At 44.9% G+C, this 20,862-nt stretch overlaps 1 protein-coding gene across 2 annotated transcripts in view; it reads left to right on the top strand.

The window, feature by feature from the left end:
- LOC116850506 (protein numb) overlaps positions 1-20,862 on the top strand; it is a 53,895-nt gene that overhangs the window by 27,618 nt on the left and 5,415 nt on the right. Inside the window, exons 3-8 of one of the 2 annotated variants that reach the window (XM_032828866.1) lie at positions 18,122-18,286; positions 18,629-18,700; positions 19,126-19,344; positions 19,830-20,016; positions 20,099-20,356; positions 20,568-20,588. In XM_032828866.1, coding sequence (XP_032684757.1) covers positions 18,149-18,286; positions 18,629-18,700; positions 19,126-19,344; positions 19,830-20,016; positions 20,099-20,356; positions 20,568-20,588 — 895 coding nt within the window. In that variant the 5' untranslated portion in view covers positions 18,122-18,148. The remainder of the gene's footprint in view (positions 1-18,121; positions 18,287-18,628; positions 18,701-19,125; positions 19,345-19,829; positions 20,017-20,098; positions 20,357-20,567; positions 20,589-20,862) is intronic. The other variant, XM_032828867.1, reaches the window with a different exon arrangement.

Genomic DNA, 20,862 nt, shown 5'->3' with positions numbered 1-20,862 from the left:
GAGGAATTTTCGCTTCTTTAAGTCTGCGTGCAAACGGTGTGCTTTTAACAAGCCCCATTCGCGATCGAATTCGCCGCGCGCGAACTGACGACTGAAGTGACATAATGCACTTCTGCGTGTAAAACGCAAGTGTCAGTCTGTTGACAAGGCGGTAGACAGATTTTGCAATAGTATGTTATACCCTCGAAACCGGTTGTTACGTCATTCTCATACCTGCAAACACAACACCATAACTTACGTACTGAACGAATATCTCGAGGTTGTTTGTACGAGCGGGTTTATAATTCCACGGGAATACGGCAAAGATAATATTTTCGTTATATCCCTTAAATTCGCGTTTATAGAAATTGAATTGTTACTACAACAAGTTGCTGTGGCAAGTGACATGATAACGTGCATGTGTGTGTGAATTTCGAAAATTCTCACTACTCCAAAAATATCGGGAAAATTGATGCCGTGGAAAGCGTTCTGTCGGCAGAGGGTATTTTCATTGAATTCGTCGAGTAGCACTTATAATGTCAGTAAAGGGATATCGAAAGTCAATAACCCCTCGTATTTTTGATGTTTGAAAAAGTTGGAATCCACACAAACGTTATATGGCGTTTATATACTTATACAGAAGTGTTTTAATGCGATTCAATTCGACCCGTTGCAAATTATACAAAGCCTGCGTGTTAAATTCTGTTGCTTTTATCCTGTGACTATCGTTCTGTGATAACTGTTATCCTTCGATCACTAATTATTGTTATTTGCGTTCACGTAAGTTACAACATTAATTGTAGAGCGCCGAAAATCCGGATATTTCCGCAAATTATCCGCGAAGATGAGAGCTGCTATCACGAGAAGGACCTTATGGAAATAACGACGGTCTGTCGGTCACCGTAACCCATAGTCTCGCGAAAGGATGTTGGGAGCCGCCCTCCGATTGCGAGACGCAAGTGCACCTACCGTTCGTTACTCCTTACACCTGTGCTCACATACACACGCCCTGGCGTTCCGAGTGTGCGTGTACCACGAACGTATTGTGGAACTCTCGTGCGTGTGTTCTACGTAATGTGAAAAAAGTCTGACCGAAATAGTCGCAGCTGTGGCGGCGTACGATTGTGGCTCATGACCTTCTTCGATACGAAACGTCAGAGATTTCTTCTGCATGCAAAAATAAGGAGCAAGGCCGCGATTATCGTATGCTAAAATGTCGAAGCTGCAACATCGATTCGCTGCAATCCGATCTCTCTCGTGAGTGTCAATTTAAAAAAAATATACAAAATCAAATATTTAATTTTTCCGAATGAGATTGTCTTCTTTCAACGACAAAAAAATTGAGTGAGACGCCCGAACGAGATTTTTACTTTCCAGAATAGGGAGTAGACCTCGAGCTGTTTAAATGGTCTCTTTAAATCTTTACGACGCTGCAAGCTCTTTGTTGATTAACAGAAAAACATACATGTGTTATTTGGGTCCGTATGAGTCTTAAAGGGTAGAAAAAACTTCAAGAAATTAAATCGCAAGTATTAACGCTTTTAACGTAACTGCTAGCCGTAGTTTGAGAATAGATGCAACGGGAGTATGGAATTTTCAAGGTACAACGCGATACGCATATTCATTAAATGTAAAGGGCTTCGAGAACGAATTTCCCGTAGTTATTGCCGTGTTTGGCTTTCGGACCGGAAAGTACCAGAGTGTAAAAGAGTACGGGCAGATGTTGGGCTTCTTTCGTCATCCTCATCATACGCTCTGAAACGCAGAAAGTAAATCCACGTAACGCAGCTGCACGGAAAAGAAGGCGAGGGCGCGCGTCATTGAGAAGTTCTACCCCCGTTAGGTCCTACTTGCACGCGTATGCACATCCTGCTTAATTAAAGCATGCGACATAAGCTTATATTTGAAATTTTGTTTAAAAATTCTTGATAAAAATTCTGATTCTAAATAGCCAGCTTATAAATATATATGGAAATGGGATGGAATATATGGAAATATATATGGAATGGGATTAAATAATCATGGCTGAATTAATACTTTATCTCTCCTCGTGCCATTTGGTGCAATTAATTTGTCAAATTGCTAAATCAGTTAAAGAAAACATCTTTAACATGTAAAGTTTATTTTCTCTTGTCATCTCTAAAGCAGCGAAACTCATGAATTAAATTTTGCTGAATAATATTTGGATTCGTGGAACTTGTAATTATGTGTTCCCATTTCGAAAGGCACTCTACATTCCTCAACGAAATCTGTATGATAAGATAACCTAATAATAGGTATAATAGATAATTAATTGCTTCGAGACGGGTCTTTAACGGCGGAAAAGACAACTTTCCGATATTTTTTATCAATCTGTCGTGTTTGATGAAATGTGAAAAAAGCCATTTCATCTTGCAAGAAGGCTTTCCAAGCGAAGAGACGTGTTTGGACTCCACCATGAGCCTCTCTCTATCGTGTCTCAGCAGATGTACGACCATTTGCCGTGGCAGCTGCTTCTCTCACCGCCGTAAACCTCGCATATCCACCCCGGCGCTCTTCGACTCAAACTGACCTAACGCGAACTCTCCATCACCGTGTCTCGAGCGCGGTAGCCTAACGTTGACCGCGAGATCGCAGGCATCGATCGCCGAATCGCCGAGCCGCTTGACGTTAAATTTCTCCGACTTAGCTCGAGAGAACCACCGCGTCCTCTTCGGAAGGTGTAATCACGCGAAACCGGTTCCTCGCGTGATTGGATCTTGAACGGAAGACGATGGCCAGTGGTGCCGTCGCGGCTAGCTATATCCCTGGGATCAACAAGGTATGGAGAAGGAAGTAACCTGGGCCTGACTCGGGCCGAGGCATTCACGTTGGAGAGAAAAGGACGAACTGAGTTTTATTCGGCTGCTTTTATACGGGCCCTTCTTGCGCTAAATACGTTCCTGAAACTTCATGTTTTATATATTGCAGCTCGCAAAATTTACTCCAATCTCTATGTTTATTATGTCTGTGTAAATCAAACGTGGCTATAAGAAATGTTACAACGATTTTAGTCTGATTTGTCATCAAAGAAAAATATATAAAAATTGCACAAGCATCGAAAGAGGAGACTAGAAATCTGAATTTTCGTAAGAAAGTTTGACATAGATTCGCTGTCCAACTGATGATCGAATTTCACAGCTTCAGCAAAATAAAATAAGAAATTATTAACATATTCGAATGACGCGCGTTTGAATCGCTTTATAAGCTCTATGATAGGTTAGACAGAGTTTAAGTGGCTCTGAACCTGCTAGATCTGTCCCTGACAGCGACGGAGTGGGGTGGAAAGACCTGGGCCTGTTGGACCTTCGGCATTCGTGTCCGTGGTCTTTCAAGGGGGGGTTGTATATCCGTTGAGCTCGTTTGTGCTCGTCGATGTACCCTCGAGCAAATTCTTGTCGTCGGGCCTCACTCTTACCGCACCACTGTCCGGTGAAAGTCTGCGATGTTGCGTCGCGTCGTTCCTCACCGTCGCGACGTAGCGACGGTGTGCGCTCGTTCCAGACACGGAGCTGAATTTTATTGACAAGTGCTCCTCTCTTTCTCTCTCTCTCTTTCTTGCGCGCGGAGTTATACCGTTGATTCTTTACCTGTGTCGCTTGGAATGGAATGGCAGATGGCGCGTGTATCAGTTCGTGAAAACGTTGAGCCTACGTTCGAAAGTCAACGTGTTGTAGTCTCGTGCGTCGGATCACCTAACAAATCTGATTCCAGCCATTTTCCCGAGTTATTTGGTTTTATCTTCGAGCGTTATCACTGATTTCTCAACTGTTGCTGCTATTGCTGTGAGTCATCAGACTTCATTTGTGACGTACGCGACCGTGCATCTCACTTCATGCAAATAAATTATCTCCTGGTGCGAGTACAAATGGCAGATGATTCTTCTGGTAATCGTTCTCGATACTGCCCGATAACTGGATTTCTCGTGTGCGAGATCAAACGTACTTTCGGGTTCCGGTGGGGTCGCCGGAAGTAGCTGAGCGTGACGGCGACGGCGCTAACGGAAAAACGTGGGAACGTGCGTCGTGCGACAGCGCTCTGTCGCTCCATTAGTCGGCGTATGCTAAACTAACTCAACGATAATTGTATTATACACTTTGCGACAAATGTTTCTCTCTCGCCGGAAAAGTTCCATCGCGAGCTGATATCGTATGTAAATCGTGCCGCTGATAAACGTGTAAAGAAAAGGAGAATAAACTTTGCGGATACGAAACATCATACAACAAAAGTAAGAAAAAAAGACACCAAGAAGAAAATATAAACATAGAGAAGAAAATACGGATGGAAGAGCTCGACCTATTCGTGCCACGAGCAATGCCTTGATTGTCTCGTCAGAAGCACTCAACGGCTATTCAATTAGATGCATCGGAACGAGGCTCCTGGTTTTGCCCAACTGGGAAAACGTTGTATCGATTAAACTGCGGGAGATTCTGCGATAAAGGAATTCGCGAGAGAACGAGTTCACAAGGTACGCGAGACGAGGTCACTTTTCGCCGTAATTGTATTAATTGGTGCATCAAGGAGAATGCAGAGGCAGTTCTCTAGTCGGAAAGATCCACCTATAGGGCGTTTTGTAGAAAACCAGATTCGAAAGATAGACAGTTCTGGTGTATTCGTTTGACTCTGAACCCTTCGTGTTTACACAGCTTGAGCGATTCGTGACGATCAGAAAACGTCGGGAAATTCGCGCTGGAAGTTTCGCCCGGCCTTCCTGACGCGGCTGTCGCGAAGGAACGGACAATCGCGTTGGGATCCGAAGAGGAGATGGCAGGAGAGACTTGCTGGTGCGCGAGAAGAGTACGCTTCGCGATCTTCCCAGTGATGACGGACGTATCGAGGACGCGAGCAGTCATCGTTTAAAAATAACAAAACAGAAGGAGTCCGCGGGGCATCATCGCGTAAGGAAGGCGAAGCCTACTGCATTGTGCGGCTACAGCCTGGTTTGCAGCGGAATACCGCGGCTCCCCACTGTTGTGTCCGCGAGATGCTCACAGTGTCTGCAAGTTGTGGGCTGGAACGAGACGGCACGAGGTGCTCGGGGAGAGGAAGCATATGCTGCGAGACCAGAAACGGAGAGAGAGACTGATCGGGATCCCACTCTTCTAGGTAGAATTTGTGACGTCAGCCTGGGGCAAGTCGTACGACCAGTTCGGTACGTTCGCTGGTAAGAAGAAGCGAAGAAAAAGAAGAAACAGAAGAAGAAGAGGGAAGAAGGAGAAGGAGGAGGGAGAGGAGGAGAAGGCAAGAGTCTCCTCTCTCATGTCTATCCGAGTACGTTTTTACCGGCCGGCTGCGGGAGCATCTCGCGCCGCCATGTCATCCGCGCACTACGACATTCATCAGCAGCAGTAGTAGCAGCGCTTGCCCCTACCTCTTTTTCTCTATCTCTTTCTCTCTTCGTGACATCCATTCAGTGACCGTCGTACTGGACTAAAATTACTCTGGTCCGTCGATCGCTGGCGGTCTACGCGCGAGCGGAGTGCTCGCTCCAGCGCGGAACGTTTCAGAACTGGTGGCGGCGAGAGGAAGTCTGCCTGCCTACCTATCTGCCTACCTGGTGCTCGCGGATTCAGTGAAGGTGCATCGAGTGTTTCGCGCGTAGGACCGGACCGGTTTCGTTTCACGACACGGCAATCGGCCGCCCCACGACGAGTACGCGTTCGTTGTCGCTTCGTACGGAGGTGCGCTGATAAATAATAAAGGAATTCGCGAGAGATTTGGTGTCTGCGTCCCAGTGAGGTGAAAGCAACCGAGAGGTCAGCCGTTGACAAATCGACGGTAGACCTCGTACGTGGAGTTCACAGTGAAGTCTTTGAGAAACATTGGATAGAAGCGCTTCTTTTGTTCATCGGCAGAAAATCTTTTTCCCGGTTCCTCTGGTTCTTCACGAAAGAGACGGGAGTGTTACATCGTGGCCATACACCTGTATCGCGCAAACGTTGTTGGACAGTAGTGTCACCGTGTATGGTGTACCAAAGAATACGTCGTACTATCAACGGCTCTGTTCTGTTTGGATACTTGACGCTAGTGGTACTATTCTTTGTGAAAACATCGCCATCTGAGGGAGAGAGAGAGAGAGAAAGAGAGAGAGAAATGGGAAACCACCCGTCCGCCCACCAGCCACTCGAGAGGGCTACCAGCCATGCTGGAAATGGTCTTCGCCTCTCGGTACGTCGACTTCCAGTGTTGTTTTTATGTCAACTGTAACGTTTACGGTTACTTGCGCGTGCTATACTGTCATCGCGTATCTACGAAACGAGGCGAGGCTGGCATTGATTGGCGCGTATACGCGTGACGCGACTGCGATCATACGTTACTGTTCATGGCTTGTTTCGGGCGAACTGTATTGAACTTCAAGGGAATATCTATTGGCATTCTCTAAGGGGGCGTTCCCGAAAATTCAAAACACAAATGTAGAACTGTATCTAAAATCGAAAGTGATAGAAGTTAATAAATGATTTTCGAAGCTTCTTAGCAGCTATTTGACTCATTAGAAGCGAAAGATAAATCTCAATGAAATCTTTGTCAAGCGCTTAAATTAATTGGGGTTAAATCCAATGAGATGTTTGCAGCTTAAAAGAGTGAAATATTTGTGGGAGAATTTTAATCAGAGATTCCCGCGCTTAGAAAAGAAACTGTCGTTAGGTTCTCTAGATAGAGCCTACGTTCCTGAAATTTTTAACATAGATTTTATGAAACGATATGTGCCATCATGTGATTGTAATGAGGTAAAGATATTTGCTTTCAAGGTAAATCGCTTTTTTTCTGGTCGCGCACTCGTTATCGCAAATGGATTAAATATGTTAATTCCGCGCGCTTTTTAATTTTTTACTACGCGCTATCTTTTGTCCACACACTTTGTATTCAAGCGAAAAAAAACCATGCAAATTAGCACTCGCTTATAACTATATGTACGCAGTAATCGATAATCGCGAATTTTACGCGAGCGTCAAGATAAATCGCAAGTCGCGCGCGTCACAATGTGACCATCAACGGTTTTTCTTCTCGAGTGTTTTGCGAGCAAGTTCATGAAGGGACAGTTCATTTCACGCTTCATAAAACTCGAGATTTGCAGCCGTCGGAAATGATGGTTTGCCCTTCTTATTACTTCCATTTTTCATCCTCGTTCACACCTTTAGTGCGTTGTCACTTCTCCTCCTCCCGTGCTCTCGCAATCTCCTACATTAACATCGATACAGCGATGAAGGATAATATTATGGCCAAGTACTTTGATATTACTTTATCGTGAAGATTTTTGTTTATTGGAAACGAGACATAAAAAGATGACAGATACATTCAAGATATATTTCGCCTCGTAGAATTGTTGAAGTTGAAGCGTTATTATGTAAATCGTATTTTTTCACGACTTTTCCGTATTTTTACACCACGCGAGAAAAACAACTTTTTCATGGAATTATTCTCTTTGGGGAGCTCGATGCTAAAAGAATAGGCCGTCCCGCGAGTGTACGTGCAACTTTTATAGTCCGGTAAAGAATTCACGAAGATAGGGTAAAGATGGAACACGTGCAATCGATGCACTCGTTTCTAATATCGGCGAGTGAGACGTGTTCAGGTTAGTATTTTTGTAACGAGGAACTTCATTAACCTGGACGGGTGACGTCAATCACATCGGTCATCATGACTAATATGTCATTTGCGTTTCGCTTTGTGTCACACCGTGAATACTGCATACGTCCGTTGGTCCGTGTGAATTCGATTTCCGCGACAATCGAGCGTTCTCATGCGCTTAGAAATCTTGACGCGGATCCTTGGTATTCGCTGCATTGGGAATATCAATGCGCCATACTAATTACATAAACCCCCGCGCGCGCATTCGTGAATCCCCGTCTCGCCAGACGGAATGACGTATCTCATGCGTGACGGTTTCGACTGTGAAAATGACGATACGACAAAACAGGAGAGGTGCGGTTGGCGTTCGCGTTTCAATGACCTTTGCCCATGAACGCCCGTCGCGTTTGACGTCCCGCTCGAATTGACGTTCCATCCATCGTAACGTGGCGTTCGATTTATTGTCGTGGCGGAAGTCGCACGCGATGTTGCGACACAGGTGGACGCGGAAAAGAAGAAAACTTACTTCGCAACGGGAAAACCATTTGTCATGGGGTAAACAAACGAGCGCCACACTCTCGAGGTGAATTCAACGAGGCGGCGAGTTTTTTCGCCAGGTCGAAGGGCGCCTTTGCCTTGCCGCTTCGTTGGTATTTAATTCCGTTGGGGAGCGAGCGGAATAGTTTACAGTTGGGCGGAGTAGATGGTCACAGGAATAGCTGGGGATGTCGCGCCGTAACCTCCTCCCTTAATTTCGCCGCGCGGCTTAATTACACGACGCTCGTTACGCGCCCTAATTAGCGCAACTGCTCGATTACATCGAGCCGATGAAAATTTCGTTTTCCACCGAGCAGATATTCGACCTGAAACGCGACTAACCGTTCGATGACGAAACGCGACTCGTTTCATCATTGTTTCCGGCGGCCCGTGAAAATTAACGTCGTTCGCGTTTTTTAAATTGCGTGCAATTACTTGATCACAAAGCGAAAGAGAGTGCGCGTTCGACGAGATCGGGGATTCGTATAGGTGGCAGTACCCGTGTTTAATCTACCTCAAGGGAGGAATGACAGTTGCGCAAATTGCAGGGAGGTCGCAGCCGACGACGCGATTACGCTCGAATCGCATTACACACGCACGACACGTATAAATCTAATCACACGCGTGAATTCGCGCTTGCACGCCCGCGGTCACGCACACTCGCGACCCAATCGAATCGCAAGGGGATCGAACTCAAGGATAACTGGTAGCCGCGTGCAGCGCTCGCTCCGCAACGATGAGGCGAAAGAAATCCAGAAGCCGCGCTCTGGAGAGCTCGAAATGCCGGCCGTTCGCTTGCGCGCGCGTGGTGCTTTCTTTCGCGATTGAGTGCTATAAATATATCGCGAGGATTCTAAACTGCGAGATGGATTTTTCTCCGAAGAGTTTTAAATCCCATGACAAAAATTTATAATACTTCCGTCTACACCCAATACCTTGACCAGAATCCTCTTGAACGAAATGCTTGCTGTAAAATTGAAAAATTATTTTTTCACGAGAGTCTTCTGTTAGAAATCATTGAATTATACAGAGTGTCCCAGATTACTTTCACAATCTCTCGTGAGAACGTAGAGCGGGAACGTTGAGATAAGCACAAAACTCCAATACCGTTTTGCGATATTAATATTCGCAATAAATCTCAAAATATTAATTAAAAAAGATTGGTGAATGATTAGGCGCGATATGGTAGATGAGCTGCAATGACGCCGTCTGTCGTTATACTTACACATTAGGTCAAATCGAACAAAAAAGTCCTCTACCATTTTGCAAATGATCACATAGATTTTCAGATATTAATTACAGAAAATTTGTGCATTATGGTGTAACATAATTTGTTACATGATTGTGCACAATCATGTAACAATTTTCTTTGATTAATATTTAAAAATCTATGTGGTCATTTGCAAAATGGTAGAGGACTTTTTTGTTCGGTTTGACCTAATGTGTAAGTATATAACGGCAGACGGCGTCATTGAAGCTCATCTACCATATCGCGCGTAATCATTCACCAATCTCTTTTAATTAATATCTTGAGATTTATTGCGAGTATCGCAAAACGGTATAGGACTTTTGTGTTTATCTCAATCCGCTATACGTTCTCACGAGAGATTGTGAAGGTGATCTGGGACACCTTGTATAATATTCAGTAGATATTCGAAAAATCTTTAATCACATAAAGAGAAGAGTTGTGTGATCTCTCCAATTATTTTATACAATATATTTAACAGATTCTGGGAATCTCTCAGGAATTTTATAGAAGCTCTTTCCTCCTCTTTTTTGTCTTCAGCCTTTTGGATCTATCTTCCTCTCTCTCATTTGTTAATCGAGTTACAGAAGACAACGTTCCGCGAACTATCCCGATCGCCGACCGATCGCGCCTGTGGAAAAGCGCACGTTGCATTCCTGCACTTGGCATTTCCACGTAGTGCGACATAAGTCTCCTCGCATTGCGCGAAAGCCTACCTCGTTTCGCGCGGCAGAACGCAACGTCGCAATTTTTGCGTGTATGTGTCCGCCTACGTTATTGCGTACGTAGACACCTGCTGCGGTGAAAGGACTCGGCGTAGACACGGTGCGCGTCGCATACAAATACACGAATGCACGCGTTTCCATAGCCCGATATTTCGCGAACGAGCTATTTTCCTATATTCCTGCTTCCATTCAGCCCGGCCGCCCGACAACACCATTCTTTCAACGCGGCCGCATTATCCGAGTGCCTTTACGGGTACGTGCAGTTCGCACTTTCCATGCACTTTGCGCCCTTGGTACAAAGCTCCCGCGGGCTTCCACTTTCTTGACGTTATTTAACGTGAAATATAATCCCGTTGCGCGAGGACTTTGTAATCCCGACTGCGGCTATTCGTCATATCGCAACAATGCGGCTCCTACAGTCTGCCACCGACCGCACGTGGAAAACCACGACTATCTCTCGGCTAAGAACTTCGAGACGGAGGAGACGGAGCTACGCGGATTTTTCCTGCGTGACGACGTTACTGGTCATCAAAACTCGCTATCGAAATCACTAGGTATCTGTAATGGCTTTCGTGCCGAACTCACGCGCGGTCATCGAACCTGGTTCGACCGACCTCACGTGGTAGGGCCAGACGAATGTATACCGGCTTTCGCCATGGCATTTTCTAGGTCACGACATCTCTCGATCGCTCAGAGGATCCTTAGTTTCGAGACGCTCTTAGCACCGAGGTTGAGAACGGACGGCAACCGACGAGCCGTGCCAAAAATTCGCGCGGGCTTTTTTAGATCGGTCGGCGAGATTGTCTCGGCAAGTTGGTCTGATTGAGAAGAGACAACTCTGCGTTGTATATCGCAAAACTTGAATAAAAAATCACTCGATATGATTATAAAATAATGACAGCACCTCATCATAGGAAATATTTCCCTTTTTAAAGCATCTATATCTTTTATCATGTGCCATAAACAGTCTTTTCTTTTTTTATATTCTCCTCCAATCGTTGCTGATTACACGTTTGATTGTTCTGCGATAGATACCAGGTGGTGCACTATATATATTTCATTTGGTCTCCGTCTGTCCCGAACTGAAATTACATTGTAAAATAATAATGGACGAGTAGGCGGTGACGTTGGAGAGCCTCTTCGATAAAGGTGTAAGATCAACTAGCGCACGTGTCATAGCGCGCGCATTATGGCTCTCTCGACAGAAACAGGCCACGGCTCTGGTTTCGTTTGTCGGGCTGCTACGTGCTAACTACTCTGCGATGATACGTCGCAAACCTTGCGCGCGATAATTACAACATTAATCAAGCGATTCCGCAATGCATATTAAAGCCTCCACGTTGCCCCCGTGTATTACGTATGCAGAACGGCGCGAACTCGAATGGAACTTGAGATGAAAAAGCATGAGTATTTTTGCAATGAGACTTTTTGTAGTAGTTGTTCGTACAGTAACTGCAATTACGAGCAATAGTTGTTTATGTAACAATATTTCACAGAAGGAGAGAACGATTAAGCAAAAAAGAGATGAGAAAAAGGAGAGAGAGATAAATGAGAGTCTCGGCCGCGTGCAAATCCTGGCTTTTGTAACGCGCGGAGAACAGCGCAGAAAATTATGCGGGTATTATCCGCCTGCCGTCGCGCGCGCTACCTGCACGCACACGTGTAACATGCAGAGAGGTGCATTCCGCCTGCCGCCATCTTTCCTTTCACGCCTCAAGGTTCTGCACGCTGATTATCATACACGAGACACTTCTCGAAAAGATCTTCATCGGTTGCACCCACGTGTGTACGTGGAATGAATCCGCGCGCGTGTTTCCCGCGAAAGAAACCGTCTCTGCCGACGTCCACATTGCCCGCGTACCACCTTTGTCCTCCATCCCGTTTAAAAATAATACGTCATTGACGACCTTCTATCAAAAGTGGTCGGCGTTACACTATATTATACAGTATAATCGATAGCGTCGCACGATTACGATTGATGTTACTTTCCCGCGTTTTCGACCCTCTTTATTCTTATAGCGCGCCGTGCGCGCGAGGTAAACAAGACAATTATTTTTGCAACTCCCCGGCTACTTTATTGGAGGACAAAACTTCCTACCGCAGGATATATTTTTATCCGAAAGAGCTTCGAGAACTCGACGAAGGCGGAAACCGTAACATTCCGAAAGGGCAGAAGAGTGTAAACGTCGTGAACCTCCCGAACCTTTCCGGATTCTCCTCAAGTTAGTCACCGTTCTCGCGCGAGATAACTGAAAGGAAAGAAAGCCGTTCCGTAAAATGTGTTGAACGAGCCACACGGCAAATAAGCCGTCGATAAGATGACTCACTCTGCTTCCTTCATCTTTATTCGTCACGTTTGTTCCACGAAAAAAGTATATCATCAATAAATAATCCCTGCTTCTCGATAACAATTCAATCACTCGACTTCAGACCGCGTTATAATACTGACATTGTCGGCCGAGTTGATTTTCATAATTTATTAATGCTGCAAGATATAAGATCGTAGAGAGAAAATCGAGAAACAAGAATATCAGAGATAAATGTATATAATTGAAGGTTTAACAGCCAAAGAAATACACTTAACTCTAGATGACTCGCGTTATTTTTTGTTTAACTATAATCACGTATGATGGTAAGGTTATTTACGTAACAAGAGGAAATAGCTACCCTCCTATCCTTCCCGTAAATCGATTCACCGGCGCGGAAAGGAAAAGGTAGCGACAGCAACGAGGAAAACGTTGCGCTGGTACTCATTGTGTTCGTCACAAATTAAACATTTATTAACAGAGTTTAAAGTTCGCGATGGCGGCATCAAGACGCGGCTATCAATATTGCACGCTTTCTCGTCGGGGCGATCAGTGCACCCTCGACGAGGCGGCGTGGACCGAATCGGCGGCGCGTAATTCAATTGGGTGAAGTAAATCGCGACGAAAATAAATCGCAACGCGCGCGCGCTCCGTCGTATGAAATGCGCTCACCGACGCTGCTACCCGACCATTACGCTCACGCGGAATATTTATAATCTCCCGTCGACCGCGCGGCTGTATCCCACGAGTAATAAAAAGAAGTCCGATCAATAGATTTATAACGTCACAGCGATGTAAGTACCGTTGCGGCGGCACAATTTGAAGGCGAGTGTCTTGACGCGTGCTCGTGCCTTTACTTTCAACTTCGTCGGCATCGTCGAGCGAATTTAATCGAGCGCTGTACGGATTTGCATCCTAATTACTGTGCCTTCGCACAGCGGCTGAACAATTTGGGTCGATAGCTTCTTCGGCGTTATTAAATGAATAATTTGTCACAGTCACGTGCATGGCATTCCTCTCGTGCTCGGGATAGATTGCCAACACACAAATCGTGACAATACATTTAGATCAAGACTGTAAGATTCGTGTGTGTAGGTTCTTGAAATTCTTATTTACGGAACACGTTCCGTAAATTTTGTGTCGACTCACTGCGTCTCTCGCGATCTGAGCGTCCGAGGAGCGAGAATTAACGGGGAAAAGACGCATGCCGCTCTTCTCGTGCCAATTAAAAAGCAGTTACATCCGTCGCTGCACGGTCAAATTAAATCTGTGCGGAGTGTTGCGGCGACGGACTAATTTGGCTGATCAAAGCTGTTCAGCACTTAGGTGGACGGTCGTATGTACTCGTCGGGCGCACGATCTGCCGGTTGTCACTCGCTTGATAAAGACACCGGGAGTATGCTCGTACGAGAGGCGACACATGCACTGATGAATGGAGAGCGGCATGGTGCGCGCCGGGCATGCAACCGTTCTACTCTAGTGCATCGGTAAGCCTATTAACGCGCTAAGTAAACAGCTCGGCTAATCCGATTGCGTCGAGTGCGCTTACTTTCGCACGTTTTACCCATTAGTCGGTCGTTGCGCGACAGCCCAAGTCGGCGAGTTATCGTTCCGTCGCGCAGGGGGCCCGCGATTATTTTCATTGTACTGTATTATTCTAATCGCGCACGTGGTCGCAGATGCGATCGTTTCCACGGAGAAGCGCCGCCGCGTGAAAAAGAAAACGAAAAAAAAGAAGTGCCGGGATGCGACTACTCGTGCGCGATAATAGGGTATGTTCCCTCGATGGCCCTTCACGGCGGAATACGTGAGACGCGATCGCAAACCCATCGTTGTCCTTGATGGTTCGGCGTAACTCCGATGGAGCCCTTAATGCGAAAGCGCTTTCGATTCGATCGATGCGCCGATAACCGCTTCATTAAGGACCCAGTGAGTCATTACTTTCGCGATCCCATCGTTCAAGCTCTTGCATCGTTTCGCGCACGCGACGTGCATTGATATATTCAGATGGTCTCAACAGAATATGCAAATATATGAGATATTCGAATAATATGAATAGAGATAGGTGGTGCTAAGTCGCAATTTTAACCCCATTTTCAACCTGAACTTTCTCTAACTTCTCAAGGATCAGTATATATTTAATAAAAGCCGATGTCTTATTTGTTAGGTTAACTAAAATAAAAAAAGGTTGAAAGGCTTCAGAGTATCAAAGTAAGTATCAAATGCAACATTGAGATGGAAAGGAAGATAAAAATTTCGAGTGGGTTTTTTTTTTATCAAAATTCGCAATATACGTGTAGTTTGTAAAGATTACTATCATTATGCGATAAATTTTGCGAGGAAGAGTGATTGCCGGTGATTTTCTCTATTCAGAAGTAGGATATATATCCTCGTTGCGAAACTGCCTAAGTTTACTCGACTACGCTTATATTGTTACTCGGCAATTTTCTGCAAATCGTTTACGCGTATTCCGAAGTCGTATATTTTTCTCGAGCATTGTCCTCGAGCTACGTCGTGTCTCCTTCATTAATGAAAAGGGAGATGATAAAGGAAAAAGTGGGATAAAGCTTTGCTGTGCGAGTTTCCCACTCGACATAACAAAACGCCCAAGCTTCCCTTCGATCGGCCTTGAGCCGGTTACCTTGCTTCGCGCTTGAATCTTTTCACTTCTGCTTCGATTGGCCGACGGAGGTTTGCACGGTCGTAATACGCGATCGTCCGAGGTGAAAGTGACTTTTACGGGCAAATCGTACCCTTTACCGAAGATGCCCGCGCGCGACTGGCCTCGATTCTAAAATAATAGCTATTACCGCGCTTTATTGCGTCCCGATTGCCATTTTAATTCCTCCACTACGCATACTGACGGATCGATGTTCGTTCGCCTATATTCGTTCTCGTCACGAGGAAAAGCGGCTTTGAATTCTGCTCGAAATTTAAAATGCTATTCGCATGTACCACCATATGTTTATATGTCCGTACAGATACGATGTACTCGGCACGAAGACCGACTGGAAATTTAAATGGAACGAATCTAAAACGCGCCCGCCACAAGAGCGGTTCCCACGTCATATATAAACTGTGTTATTTATGGGGAGATGCGGTCTTGGGGGACGCATTCAGATGATTTCGCAGATATCCATTATTTGGTGCGAGCGCGCGAGTATCGCGCGAGCATTACGCGAAGTTAGGTCAACGTGCTCTCGTATTTTCAGGGTAAAATACGGTCAGTGGCTTAGCCGGGCTATCGTCGAGGCCACGTGAGAACCCAGGAATTCCGAAGAGATAGGCAAATATGTATCTCTCCGGGTAGCACTTCGTTAGATGATCGACGGTGGAAGAAATTTTCGAGCTTCTAACAGTTTGCACATATGTTGAGTAATGTACGTGCGAGCGTAATCGCCTTTAGCTACTGCTAAAACGCGCTCCTAGCGGATGATATCATGCTTCGAAAAATAGATTTACATCCTCGAACTTTCTTCTGAAATACCTCACGAGAAATCCGAGATATTTACTGCGATATTTATATACTCACTCACCGCAATGTTTTTTATTGAGCAGATTGAGTACGCTATATGATCGTAAATTCTGTAAAAATTGATTTCATAAGCTAACTTTATTCGTTAGGAGAATTATTTTTTGGACTTTTGTACATCTTAAAAAATTCTCCAGTGACAGCACGGCAGCATTAAGGCAACTCGATTGCACCAACGTTATTTTAGCTTTAAGCGAGACTTAAATATGTGTTTGTCTTTATTTACTTAGAAAGAAAGATAAAGATAGATATATGTTTAAGTTTCGCTTAAAGCCAAAATAACGTTGGTTCAACCGGACTTTAGTCTCTTTAGTGATTTGTTTTATTTGCACTTTATATTTTAGGTATATACACTAGGAAATTATTTCCGCAAATATCTTCTGTGAATCTCGTAACTGTATGTTCTGTTATACATCATGATTTATCTCCTATGATATGAGACGATAAGTCCGGTGAGTTGTGTGGACATATTTGTATTTAATAACGTCGCATTCGACAACGGCATTAAAATTGTTTACTAAGCGTCTCTCGTGATATTCCGCGAATATCATCCAGATGAAATTATAACGTGGACGATTCGTGGAAACTGATGCGTGTCTATAAATTTATGTTAGCTTAATTGCGACCTAATACACGCGCATGCACACACGCGTGCGCGCGAGTTTGTTACTGAGGTTTATTATCACGATTTATCTGATCGGCTCGCAAACCAATTCTATAGAGTACTAATTATGCTTGACTCTAACGATTGTAACACGCGCGTGCTCCTGCACTTGATGAATATCTGTGCGTTCACTGTGTATTCAAAACACATATGCACGTAGCGCGATTATGTCACTCGTGGAATTCTAACTGTATAGCCCAATTGCGTAAAATATGTACGGGGAGCGATACCAGAAATACGGAGCGCGACGTTTTACAGCTTGAATTGTTTGGCGAGCTTGAGACAAGCGCTCCTCCTTTCTATCGACATGTTGCCGATAATTACAATAACACGGGTATTTAGCGCTCGATATGAAAGAGCTTGGATGGTGCGCAACGACAGGTGACACGACGCTGATCGAAGGTAATCTCGCGAGTCGGACGAAGAGTATGACGGACGGAAACGTTAATAACGGAGGGGCGAGAGAACCGACGGAAAAGGTCTGCTTAACGTGTCTCCGCACTCGATCCGTCTCTCTCAGGGGTAGCGATTCGAAGGGTAGATCCGCGGTCGGCATTAGGGGAGAACCGGAGGAGGGTTCCGATATAAAAGATTCTTTGGGAACGGGCTTCAAGATTCGATCACAGGGCTTTGTCGAGACAGGGCGACTCGACGCAACGGCTGCTAGACACTGGTCGCTTCGGACATGTTCTCAAGGTCTTAACGACCCGGGGATCTTACGGCCGCGGGATCCGCGCTCCACGTCCTTTGAGAATTCGCTCGCGGTTCCGACACGGTTGATTACCCCGTCGATGTTGAGCCTCTATCAAAAGACAATTGCGACGGACAGAAATGTCCTTTCAGTCTTTCCACGATCGCTGCTCTGATTCCCGGTTTGAGATCTCTCCGTTGGCTTGACCTCTATTGATTTCCAGTGATTGGAGAGAACAATGTAGTTAACGCGAATTATTCGCCTCGAAGCTCTCAACGTTTACGATTAAAGCTTCACTTTATGTTCTTTTAGAGCAATCTCTCAGTGATCTTATTTATCACGGTTTTCTTTTACGGTTGATTTTCGCACAAGACGGTTATGCTGAATCGATCAAACGCAAAGATGATGAAGGAAACGTTGATGTTACTAACGTATAATTGTTAAAAGGACACGAGATTAAATTAACGATACGTTAATCTCTTTTTATATTTGCTCGGCTATGAACTGATGAAATAATCTGATGGATCTTCAGCGCACGTCCTCTATACTCCCATTGGGCTTTCTTCCATTTTCATAATTAGAACATCGCGAAAGTTTCATATTTTGACGGTAATAATCTCTTTCTCGTTTCTCCCGGCAGTTCCGTTATTAAATTGCGGTATTGTGCGATTGAATTTTGTAATTTCCATCTTACGTCTCACGAGGGTTGACGTGCTCAGCCGACCCTCCGTTTAGACAGTCATGGGTGGTTGATCCCTCGTCACTCTCGAGGGAGAGACGTTCGTTAATGCCGCTTCAACTATCACTCGAATTACAGGAAATAAATCGCGCTTTTTTCCTTGACAATGTTGCAGAAGCGAGAGAGGTCGCCGGGCAAGAGGATGGATCGGCTTCGACGGAGCTTCCGGGATAGCTTCCGTCGGCGGAAAGACCCTCACGTGCCCGAGTCTAGTAAACCTCATCAGTGGCAGGCTGATGAGAGCGCAGTACGTTCGGCTACGTGCGCATTTCATGTCAAGGTGAGTGCTAAAGTTTAATGACCCGCTAAGTAGGTATGCAAATTACTGACAGTCCGGCCGGATTGTGTATGCCGAAATCATTAAGACGATTAGAACCATTGACATGTCGAAGTCAACGTCACCGTTGAAGTTAGCCGTTTTCTTCATTTGAGATAAAAAGGACTGATAAATTTAAAAATTAACGTTATTACCGTAAAGCACATTGTCCGGATAAATGGTCCATTGCTTCTTTTGGCGTCAACCTTAATGTCAAAGGTTGATCCTCTTAGGGCTTGCGCGAAGGCTATTGACCTGTTTAATACTCGAATGAATAAATAAATAATGCAATCGATATTTTTACAGTACCTGGGATGTGTGGAGGTGTTCGAATCGAGGGGTATGGGAGTCTGCGAGGAAGCTCTTAAAGTTCTCCGAGTAAGTAATTAATGGAGATATTTTTTAATTAACATGTTCTCTTTGTATTAGTTAAAGATTAAATTTTCATACTACTAATTAATATTTCACACACGATTGTATGTTCCGCCTGTACGGTTAATTTAATTTTCGATTCATTCTTTACTAAATGGATATCAGCGTGGATAATTTTGAGAAAGCATCCAACATAATCTCTTCACGAAGTTCATCCCATTTTAAACGCTCAAGAAGCTCTGTAGAAAGTTTGGGGAGCCTCGCGAGAGTAGGGCGCGTCGCATTCTCCAAATCTTTCGCCTTGACTATATTTAGCACGGCTTACACGTAAAGGGAGACGACATTGACATCGAGCGGCCTGAAAATAAATGGGCGTTCTAAAGGTCAGAGGGCAATTCGGGCAATCGAGTAATTCTCGGCTGAATTTTCAGAACTCACGACGAAGGCCTGTACGGGCGGTGCTTCACGTGTCTGGCGATGGGCTGCGCGTTGTCGAGGACGAGACGAAGGGGCTAATTGTCGATCAAACGATCGAGAAAGTATCGTTCTGTGCGCCCGACAGAAATCACGATAAGGGATTTAGTTATATCTGCAGGGACGGCACGACGAGACGATGGATGTGTCATGGATTTTTAGCGTTGAAAGAATCGGTAAGTCAGATACCTCTTCGTTTATCTCTCGGAACGGGGAATTATTGAGCGATATGTATGTGTATATAAGAGATACTTTTTTCGCTCCGCCGGTAAGGGATGAGTTTGTGTTCTCGTACAAACGCCGATGCACTGGCATCGAGAGTGTAATGTAACATCGGATGGTACGACAAATGAATGTTTCTGAATTTGCAATATGCAAGAGCTAAATGTTAAATACATATTTCAAATTTAACACGCTTCGTACAATTTTTATGAAAACATATAAAATTCTACTACAAATGCTACATGCTGCAATTCCCTTCATATATCTACATATATATTTTTCATCCAAATACCGTCTATATTTTGTGCATGATATGACACGTTTTTTCATTTCAAATAGAAATAAAATGGAAACTATTCGTGTCACATTTCGGGGGACTCTCGCACGGATGATAAAAATATGACTGCCTTTTTTAACGGAACAATTTTTTATCGCCAAGGGGGAAAGATTAAGTCACGCAGTGGGTTGCGCCTTCGCCGCGTGTCTCGAGAGGAAGCAACGACGGGATAAGGAGTGCGGAGTTACGATGACTTTCGACTCGAAGACTTCTACCTTCACGAGAAGCGGCAGCTTCAGGCAACCGAGCCTCACCGAGCGGTTGCAGGAATCGCGCGATCGTGCAGTCGGTGAGTGCCATTTTCCACCGAATATGATCCATTTTTATATCTTGGTTATTCTCCTCACATCAGCAAACATCTCTTGTTTCAGACGTTCCTCCGGTCAAGCAGGTGTACAATCCCTTCGCGATCGAGAGGCCACACGCCACCCCGTCAATGTTGGAGCGACAGGGTTCCTTTAGGTGTTTCACGCAGCTAAACCAGGCGTCTCCGTTCAAAAGGCAACTCAGCCTACGAGTCAACGATCTTCCTAGTAATCTTGAACGCACACGTAGTCACAGTCTGGAACCGACGGATTTATCGCGGATGCCCCCAGCTCTCTCGCACATTGTATCTCTCAAGCCACCGGGTGAGTTTTCACGGCTCTGCGAGGAGACATTCTCGTCTCCTCTAATATTTTTGTCAGACAACTATTGTCGTGTGTAAAGAACTGTGTAAGCGAGTATGTTAAGTTTCAACGCGAAACGCACAAGTACATAAGATGTGAGATTGTGCTACTAATTTAAATCAACCTGATCAATCTGAATAACGATGTGTTTCTCTCTCTGGTTTCACAATAGAGTTCGAAGGATATGACGAAGGTCATTACTCCTTATTCCGTTAATCCCATTTTTGCTTGCTCAGTGTTCCTTTAAACGTGTTCATTTTCTATATATACACGGTTACTCCGTATGTGGTTGCGTTTGACAGACACGAACTGGTTCCACGACACACTGCGAGCGTGTAGCTAGAATTTACCTTCATTTAACAGACTCCGGTTCGACCCTACGATTCTGCTCGTGCTTGAAACAAACATTTAGTGCTCCATTCTTAATGTGCCTTCCATTTTCTTACTCTATACTCATCCCAACACAA

This window comes from Odontomachus brunneus, unplaced genomic scaffold, assembly GCF_010583005.1.
Source record: "Odontomachus brunneus isolate Ranch 3 - 2012 unplaced genomic scaffold, Obru_v1 Obru_scaffold_147, whole genome shotgun sequence".
In the NCBI taxonomy this organism is placed as follows: domain Eukaryota; kingdom Metazoa; phylum Arthropoda; class Insecta; order Hymenoptera; family Formicidae; genus Odontomachus; species Odontomachus brunneus.
Note: the sequence above shows the minus strand (reverse complement) of the source record. Positions and strands in the feature narration are given on the sequence as shown.